The sequence below is a fragment of the Penaeus chinensis genome, chromosome 14 (genome assembly GCF_019202785.1).
Source record: "Penaeus chinensis breed Huanghai No. 1 chromosome 14, ASM1920278v2, whole genome shotgun sequence".
NCBI lineage: Eukaryota > Metazoa > Arthropoda > Malacostraca > Decapoda > Penaeidae > Penaeus > Penaeus chinensis.
In genome coordinates this window covers 817,927-827,926 of record NC_061832.1, presented here as the reverse complement: position 1 = coordinate 827,926, position 10,000 = coordinate 817,927, and the positions used below count along the sequence as shown (strand labels likewise).

At 37.6% G+C, this 10,000-nt stretch overlaps 2 protein-coding genes across 6 annotated transcripts in view; one reads left to right on the top strand and one right to left on the bottom strand.

Moving 5' to 3' along the window:
- Positions 1-9,235, top strand: part of LOC125032112 — a 19,480-nt gene extending 10,245 nt beyond the window's left edge. For 2 of the 4 annotated variants that reach the window (XM_047623116.1, XM_047623113.1), the window contains 5 exons: positions 418-614; positions 2,159-2,274; positions 2,877-3,004; positions 3,226-3,434; positions 3,537-9,235. In XM_047623116.1, the coding sequence (XP_047479072.1) occupies positions 418-614; positions 2,159-2,274; positions 2,877-3,004; positions 3,226-3,434; positions 3,537-6,864 (3,978 nt within the window). In that variant the 3' untranslated portion in view covers positions 6,865-9,235. The remainder of the gene's footprint in view (positions 1-417; positions 615-2,158; positions 2,275-2,876; positions 3,005-3,225; positions 3,435-3,536) is intronic. The other 2 variants (XM_047623115.1, XM_047623114.1) reach the window with 2 other exon arrangements.
- The window catches only part of LOC125032113 (coiled-coil domain-containing protein 134-like), a 17,888-nt gene continuing 17,117 nt past the window's right edge, over positions 9,230-10,000 (bottom strand). For both annotated transcript variants that reach the window (XM_047623118.1, XM_047623119.1), the window contains exon 5: positions 9,230-9,631. In XM_047623118.1, the coding sequence (XP_047479074.1) occupies positions 9,452-9,631 (180 nt within the window). In that variant the 3' untranslated portion in view covers positions 9,230-9,451. The remainder of the gene's footprint in view (positions 9,632-10,000) is intronic.

Here is a 10,000-nt window from a genome sequence, read left to right as displayed (position 1 = left end):
TGTTACTAATGTTTATATCATTATAGTAATTATAATGTTTATAATAAAAATAACACCATTCATAGAACTAGTAAAAAATACGTTTTTCCCGCCAATTCAAATCACGTAAGGTCACAAGGTCTACTAATTGACTCCTTTGTGGCTAAGCACTAGCAGAGCCATCTATGTGCAGATTCATTTCACAAAAATATAGAAAATGAGCACAGCATTTTCCCCATTTTGTATTAATTTTCCCCGGCGGTATTTGGTTAACAGTAGATGGTGATGAGTATTTGAGAACTGGATGACAGATCAGTTATGAAGAGGTCTCCAGATAAAAACATTGCTCCTTATAAGAAATTCAAAGAATAAGTAAGAAGGGTGAGTTGAAAGTAGGTTCATTCCAAGGCTCATTTTTCCTTTTCTCTGACATACTAGGTGAATGGAGGAGGTGCTGGGGAGGTAGTGGAGTATCCCCCACCCAACAATGAACTTCCCGGAGAGGGGGCTGACCTCACTCAGTGGCAGCTGGACAGCGTTCACCTGCCTCCCTTCACCCCCAATGTTGCTCCTCCATCCTGGCTGCGGCTCACCATTCCTGCTGAGGGTTATCGGTGCCACTCGTGTGGAGACACGTAAGTTGCTGATAGCAGTCCTCCTCATACCCACTTTTATTTTTTTAGAATATTACTGTCATTATTATTATTGGTATTGTAAATAGTGTTGTTGCTTTAGTTTTTATTATTATTATTATTATTATTATTATTATTATTATTATTATTATTTTTATTTATTTTTCTTTTTTATTTGTAGTAGTAGTAGTAGTAGTAATAGTAATGCAGTAATAGTAGTAAGTCTGGTAGTAGTATTGGTAGTAGTAATGGAACTAAGAAAGTAGGTTGTGGTAGTAGTAGTAGTAGTAGTAGTAGTAATAGTAATAGTAGTAGTAAATTATTCCTGCTTTGTTACTGTAGTTGACGTTATTATTGTAATTGGTATTATTCTTGTTTTGCTGTTGGGGAAGATATTGTTATTATCACTGTCTTTGATATTATCTTCTGTTTCAATATTATTAGACTATTGCTATTGTTACTATTTTGATATTTTTTTCCTGCTCTGCCTTATTATTATTGATTTAATGTTATTAGTATTATTATAATAATAATTATTATTGTTATTATTATTATTATTATTATTATTATTATTATTGTTATTATTGTGATGATTGTGATATTATTATTATTGTTGTTGTTGTTGTTGTTTAAGTTGTTTTTATTATTAAAGTTAGTATTATTGTTATTACTATCATCATAGTCATCTTCACTATTACTATTATTATTGTTGTTTTTACTGTTATCATTATTTTTTTCATTATTATTAGTCCTGTAAATTATATTATTATTATTATTATTATTATTATTATTATTGCTATTGCTATTGTTATTGTTTTTAGTGCAGTTATCATTATCATTATCCTTTTTATTATTATTATTATTAGTAATAGTATTATGGTGTTTGTGCTGGCATAACATAAGCAGGGCCATAGGGGAGGTTGCCATGAGTGCAAAATTCTCAGGAGCGCAAAATCTCAAAAGAAATGATAAATTAGTAATAACTGATAAAAACTGGTAAGCTTTTCTCCTAACCAGAAAACCTCCAAGTGTTCAACATGACAGGGCAAATCAACAGTACCCATCATAATTGCTAGTCGAGAGAAATTTTAGTGTATACGTCCATACCATTCCTGAAAAATTCTCAAAATTAAATCCAAGGTACATAAAAGAAAGTTTTGCCATACCATCATCCTACGGAGGGAATACAAACCTATGCCTTGGGTGTGGTATGTGGTATGTTCCTTGGGAGCCATTCCTGTATATTCCTATAATAGCTATCACTATTTCTTTCCAAGTGATACTTTCCTATAATAGCTATCACTAGTTCTTTACAAGTGGTACAAACTATTGGGGTTATAATCCAATTTAAATGAGATGTTGATATCTACATATTGATATGGTGCTTGATAGTAATGAAGGGGCAAGCCTGTGTAGGAATTTACTGCTTTACTGCATGCACTTTTAAGTTGTAGACATGCAATGTAGTGGAAAAGTAAGAAAAAATCAGTAGAAATTAAATTGTAATTCCCTGTTTTGTCAGTACAAAATATTTTCCTCATTTTCAGATTCTTCATTGAGAGTTCTCTGGTGCAGCACAGGGAGCGTCGAAGCGTCTGGATCAACCTGGAGTGTGGCCCCTGTGACGCCAAACTGACCTTCTACAACCGATGTGCTCTTAAAGGTGACATATATTGCACAACTGTTAGAAACCTCCCAGATAAACTAGATGTTATGATGGTTCTATTTTTACTGAATCCAAATTTGAAGAAAAGGTTTTTCCTTAAAAAACTAGCTGGTAGTGGTAAAAAAAAAAAAAAAAAAAATGTTGGCAGGAGTTGAGGTTAGAGAGAGTTGTGAGCCTTCACAAGAGGTCAGGGGTTATGAGTGAGTTATGAGACTTTTTAGGCTTGCTTGCAATGGTCACATTGTTGCTTGGTCCATAGGCAATGATTGTTGGTGACTGGTGAGAAATTGGGGGTGCTAGAGAGTGCTGGAACATAGTTAGGAAATAATCTCCCACACAATTAAACGTTCCCTCAAACGGCAGACATAATGTATGTGACTTGCACTCATAATATTATGGGTCATTGCAGAGGGGACAGCAGAGTCAGTATTTTTCTTTTATATATATATATATATATATATATATATATATATATATATATATATATATATACATTATATGATTTTATTATTATTATTATTTATTTATTTTTTTCAATAAAGAAAAATGAAATTTTATTAATATCAGTGAGAGTAAGGATATTTTTTTCTACATGCAAGATCATCTCCGCAACCACATGATGCAAGGAGAAGAGGTGGATGAGGAGACTGTGGAAGTACGATCACTTCCTCTGCAGCTCACTAGGCTTCTCCAGCCTATCCTAGTGCCCATCCCACAATCACTCAGGGTAGGTGGATCTGTGTGTGTATGCCAGTTTCCCTTTAATTTTCTCAAGCCAGATGAGGTATCAAAATCTTGATATATTGTAGGTTATTATTGGTGCTGTTAAATTGCTGTGATTCCTCATTTGTAAAAAGATAACTCTTTGCCTATAGATGCCAATATTTTGTCCAACACACAGTGTCCCCTTGTTATAACTGTAATATTGAAGTTGGCCCTTTTCCCAAGGGCAATAAGCAGCACCGAAGATCCACAAAGAGCCATGGAACTGTCAACAAATTACCGGTGCTAAAGCCCATAGGGAGGACACCGCCAAAGGTTTATGGGGAAGACTATCAGAATGGCTCTTTGGAAAACTTGCTGGAGGATGAGGAAGGCAATGAAGATGACCGCAGCCGCTTCAGCTCAGAGGAAAAGATTCCTCTGGGCATGAAAAGGTAGGAATATGGTGTGTGGAATAAATCAGTACTTTTATATGAAAATGGGTATCCTTTGTAATGCAATGTATTCGAATTTCACCTTCTACTTTCTCTTTCCAGGCTCTCTCCAAGGAAACGTACTGTGAGGTGCTATCTGTGTGAAAGGATGTTTCACAGTGTGCGGGAATTGATGTCTCACATGCGCACTGACCAGCCATACTCTGATCAGCGTGTGGAGTGTAGAAAGTGCCAGCTGGTTCTCCCAAGTGTGTGTGCTGCAAAGGCCCATATCCTCACTCATCCTCCTGCCAATACCTCAAACATATCTGTGTGTCCAGAGTGTGGCAGCCGTTGTGATGGCCCTAGAGACTTCGTACACCACCTCAACACCTGTGGACATCAGTTCCGTCGCTCGGGCATTGTGTGTCCTGTATGCCAAGTGTGTTTCTTCAAAGTGCTTGATGACTTCTTATCGCACTGGATCTCCGAGCATTGTGCAAAGTCTTACGAGTGTGTTGTGTGTAGAAACACATTCGAAAGTCTTGTGTTCCATAAATGTACAACACCGGGACAGCAAGTCCTGGCAACATTCCGCTGTTTGCTTACGTGTCCTTTGTGCTCAGTTGCTGTTCAGTTACATGCCCAGGAAGAGCATGATACCAATGGCAAAATCAAGGCTCACCTGGCAGATGCCCATCCTTCTATTATAACTAGAGTCCATTATGTTTACAAGTCCAAGTTTTGTACTAACGCTTTCCGGTCTAAAGATGAGCTTAGAGCTCATCACGATCGAGAGCACAGAAGGGACAATCACTACCGCACCAAGACATGTACGCTGCACCATGAAGTCCTGGGTTATCAGCACCAGTATTTTGGAGGTCAAGAACCCAGGAATGCATTTGTCACCCTCCCCGTTGCTCTTAGTGCAGAAGAACTGCACGAAGCCAGAATAAGGGATGTACCAACGGTCAGCAGTGTCATAGACAAGACTCTTTTCCCAGATGTGCCTCACCTCCAAGAAGTCTCAAAATCAACAAAGGCTGAAAAGCAGCCAAAGAAAATGCTAAACAAAGCAATGCCTGAAGATTCTGAGGCAAAGGAGTCCTCAGGGAAAGAAAGTCCTGCCAAGAAGGACATGGACCAGTTAGACAAGCTCCGCCCAAATGTCTGTTACCGATGTGGTTTTACATACACTGACAACAAGGATTTCAGGAGACACAAGCGTATGTGTGAAGGGGAGGCAGCGGAGAGGCAGTGCCATGTGTGTAGCTTGGCTGCTGTGGGTGAGGACTTTGCCCGTCACTGCCTCACCCATATCAGGGACGGGTTGATACTCTGCATATACTGCAATGGGATGCAGTTCAACAATGCCACTGACTTGGAACAGCACTTTGAACTCCATGTCCACGAACAGTTTTCATATCCAGCAAGTTGTGCTTTCTGTTGCACATCCTTGCCTGATGTACCAACAGCTCTGTCTCATCTCAATGAAGAGCATGATCCATTCCATGTACCTTTCGACACCTCTGAATTTGAATGTGACCGCTGTGGCCGCCGTTTCCATGGTGAAAGAGGACTGAGTGTTCATTTAGGTCGCTGTACACTAGGCACTGCCACTCCAACCCCTTCTTCTGCTGGGTGTCGCCAGTGCCAGGTCTGTACTAAAGCCCTCATGCCAGAGATGTTTGGACGTCACTTGGTGTGCCACCTGGAGGAAGGGCTATTGGTGTGCAGCTTGTGTGATGGCAGAACACTGCCCTCAAGCATGGCACTGCTTCACCATCTGGAGGAACATGCAACTGCCCTGGCATATCCTTCAAATTGTCCAATGTGTTCATTTGTCATGCAGGACAGCACTTCAGCTCTGACACATCTCAAGGAAGAACATGGATTTGGGAACCTTCACTGTGCTGAATGTGACATGCATTATAACTTTACATATCAACTGCAGCGTCATACAGATATTGTTCACAAGATATGCCAGTATGCCAAAAGACGATATATCTGCTGGATATGTCGTGCATATGATCATGTGAAGAAGGAGACTCTCATGAATCATTTTCGCACAGTGCATGGACTAGATCGGGAGCAAGTTGATGAGAAGGCAATGATTAGGACTCGTGGTCAGGGAACAATGCCCACTTCTCAGTTTATCCCAACCAAGCCATTGGGAAGCAAAGAAATGCCAGGTGGGAGTCGACAGGATGGTGATACTGTGACAGTCAGACTGAGCAGAGACAAAGTGAAGACTTCTCCTGGTAAAATGTCTATTGGATCTGGAGCATCATCTAAGCACCCTAGTAATAAATCCACACAGAGTTCTCCTGTGAAAAGCGTGGATAGTAAACCAACCAGCCCAACTTCCATTAAATCACCTTTAGGCAAAAGAGAAGATGCCAAGCTCAAGGAAAAGACAAAAGTTCTCATTAAAAGGTTACCTGATTCCATCTTAGATGAGCAATCTAGATCAAAGAGGAGAAAAACAAGTACAGAAGAAGGGGGGTCTGAAAAGTGTCCTAAAAGTAATACAAAGGAAAGGAAAAGGAAAAAAAAGGCTTACAGGTGTGCCACTTGTGGATTCGGCACCAACTCAAGTGAGAAGTATGAACTACACTCCAGTAAGCACAAAGAGCATGGGGAAGATGGCGGAGCCGAGGGGTTTGTATGCCAGGAGTGTGGGGCATCATTTGTCGTTGAACCCTCCCTTGCACGACACATGTTCTTTGCTCACAAAGTAAAACTCCAGGTGACAGGCGATGACAGGAATGCTGAGAAGAGTGAAGTTAAGGCTGATGTGAAGGAGGAAACAGTTATCCCCATGGAAAGTGAGGATACAGAAAAGGAACCAATATTCAAAGTGAAAGTGGAGGAGGAGGAAGAAGAACCAGAGGAAGCAAAGGAAGAAGAAATAGAGAAGCCTGAAACAAAAGATAATGAAGTAGATGTTAAAGTGGAGGAGGAAGAGACTCTTGCCAAGAGGAAAGTATCAAGAGCTGCAGCGAAGAAGAACTTGAGGAATGCGGCGTCAAAAAAGAGAGCAGAGGGAGGTTCACTTAGGAGGAAAGAGGAGACAGTAGTAAATAAAAAGAAACCAGAGAGCATCCCCAAAAAACTTCCAGATGCAGGAACAGTCAAAAGAAGAGTGGAGAGAAATGTTTCAAAGAAGAAAGCAGCGAAGGTAGTGACCAGAAATAAGAAGGAAAAAGAAGTAACCAGACCTAAGCAGGAAAGGGAAATAGCAAAAAGGAAAGTAGACAGGAAAGTAGAATTCAAAAAGATTGAAGATTATGAAGAGGAGGAGAGATTTGACAATCAGTGTGTTGTTTGCAAGGAGGAGTTCACATCACCAGTGGAACTCTACAGTCATTTACGGACCCACGGAATGGCCTTCCTAAAGCTAGGCCGCAAAGCCAGGCCCTTTGGCTTGGAGAAGACAGCTGATCGATGAACCGCCTGTGACTTGGACATAATTTTATGGGTGCTGTAACAGTGGGTGACTTGCTAGGTTTAGTGAATGTCTTTTTGTATACCTAATCAGGATTTTGAAAAGCTGCAGAATGAACCTTTTACATTTCTATGCAACACTCTGGCAAACTTTAAATCTTTTTACCAATCATTTTGGTTCGAAGGCATGCCAAAGAAAGCAGCTGCATTCTGCCAAGTCTCTCAGATTTCTTTGTGGTGCCATGAGAATGTTAAATACTCAATTCTAATTGACACCGAGTGTAAAGTCCTTCTTTTTACAGTTTTCTCAAGGTTGAAACTATTGTCCATCTAAGCATGATTACCAACCATAAGTTTTTGATAATCACTGAAAGAGACTTTATTGTAACAGTATTTTTTTGTTATAAAACATTTACATTTTATACTTAGCAGAATAAGGAAATATTTTATAAAGCACGGTTTTGTTTAGAGTTTTATTAATGTTAAAACAAGCATTTTTCAGGTATGCCATATGAAGTTTATTTGATAGTTATCACTATTACCAAATTTTAAGAAGAAAAAAAAATAGCCCAGAATTATTACAGCGTCACATAATAAAGTGCAATATATATTGGTTTAGAATGTAAAAAGATGTTTTTCCATGTTGTCAAACTAAAATTGTATTTAGTTTATGGCTTTTGATGCCAGAAAAGGCAGTGTCAGCTGTTGGCTTGTGCTCTTGGATCAAGATTTGTTAATGTGATGATAATCTGCAGTGTCTAGTCATGTTACTGTAGTTTACATGTTTATTATTATTTTTTTTTTTTTTTTTTTATTCTGATGTATGGAATATTAGAAATGGTTGTGCATAAATCCCCACCATCATATTTTTGTAAGTAATTCAAAGATTTTTGTTTATGGTGTTGATATAGTTTTATCTCTATTAAACTGTCCTTTTAAGCATCCTAAACTCTCATTTCAGTGTATGCTTTGGAAATTATCATAGAGATTATGACTCTTTTCAAGCACTATTACTATAATTACCAGGAAGCCCGTGTCCTCTTCTCCCCCAATTTCTGTATGATTTTCCATAACATCAGATTTGATAACCTTATTGTCCCCATTTGTCTTCTGCCATTACATATAGTAATGTGTGTCAAGCCTCGCGCAACTGGAATGTAAACGAGCTTGACATACTTTACAATCTCTGTGTATAATCAATAGGATGAAAAAGAAAATACAAACTGTTTTCGTGCATCCACTCTGAATCTTTCCCATTGCAGGAAAATTTTGCCATTTGATTTGATCAGAAACTGATTATATGAGGAAGCTCCCTCTGCCTAACTGAATTACTCAGTTGAAAAATGTTTGGCTGATACAATCACAAGCCTCTGGGACTTGTGCAATCATGTTAAAAAGCACAGAACAGTCTTTTATTTCAGTAGAAATAAAACTGAAATGTGAGGTGAAAGACTGAGGTTAGTATAGGTATTTGGATGGTCAGTGCACTAAACTTCTTTTTGTAATGTATAGCAATGAAACCGTCTATGCCTGGCCACCACTATGTATATTAATCCATATGCATTATTTTGTAACAGCAAGATTATTCTTTTCCTTTTTCTTTCTTGTGTGTCTGGCATTGCTTTAGACATGAGATTTTATTTATAACAGCATTTAAAACAAAGAAAAACCTGAATGCCTCATTGTTATATAAAAAAAGGTTTACTAAGTATTTTAGGCCCAGTTTGATTGTCATTGAGAATTCACAAAATGGAACTGCATCCCTTAGTAATTTTAGCCAGATATGGAAGCTATGATTTTACTCTGACTTTCTAACTATCCTTCTAATTTTTTTTTTTTTTAGTTTTTTTTTTCTTCCCTTCCTTAAAAAATAACCAAATGCACTTATTTTTTTCCTTTGTGGACTGAGGATGAATTCATGACCTTTGTTGGTTATTGTATCCCCCACCCCCCCCCTTTTTTTTTTTTTTTATTACTGTTTAACAAGAACATTGTGCTTTCTCTAATCATATTGCCTAAGCTTTATGTGGTTTATATATTTTGTTTTTAACACAAATAATACTTAGTTGTGTTAAATGCATTTTGGGGTTAATATATATATCTTTACAGGTTTTTACAAAATGTGCTCTTGGACATTTTTTAAATTTATAATTTTGTATTTGAAAGCAGTTAACAAGTGTTTGCCACAAGAGACAGTCAAGGATTGCTTTCCTGTGTGTGCTCATGAGTAACCTTCAGCCTATATTATGTTTAGGCTTTCTTTTGTATTGATATATTGTCAAATGATTTATAGAAATAGTTGTTTTTATATTACAACATTCCATGGTTATTCATAGAAATGTTAGTTGCTGGAAATGAAAAATGACAAAGAAAGATTTTTTGTTTTTAATTATGACCTTAATCTACCAAGCAAATGATTGTACTTATAATATTATGTGTTACCATTAATCATATAGGAAATATGATTCACAACTGAAAAGATTGTTTCACTTTTCAATACAAACTGGCTTTACTTATTAAACTCATAAGTATTTCAACAAATACAGACCATCACACTTGTACTATAGTTATACTAAACTATTATCTTGACATCATAAGTCCCCAAACTGTCTTGAAAGATGCGGGCCTTTTTTGAACGTCTTTTTCTTCTTTTTCTTTGTCTCAGGACTGGTTTCTGACACACTGCTGCTGCCTCGCTGGTGGCTGGCACGCTTAGCATAGGGGTTAGTGTAGTTTGGGTCCTTCTCTGCCAGTTCTAGTTCTTGCGAAACCTGGAAAAAAAAAGCGCGATTTCATTTCTTCTAATAGGGAGCGGGTGGTATGACAAATGTGTTCTACGTTGGAATGTCAAGGACTTGTTAAATGAATGAAACATTGTGTAGCACCTACGTTAAATGTGAATATATTTTATAACAAATATAATTATTCTTATTGAATGGGAATATAAAAAAGAGCAAGATATAACAGTGCTGCTCTATTATTCTTCCTTTATTACTTCATAATGACTTAAATTTGCAAAAACTTAAAGATTTTTTATTTTTCCCTACTAAAAGTGGCACAAAATCCACCCTTTGAGTCTTAATTGGTATATGAAGCCGAGACAAACACAGAAAAATGAAGTTTAGAAAATTGTAAAGGTT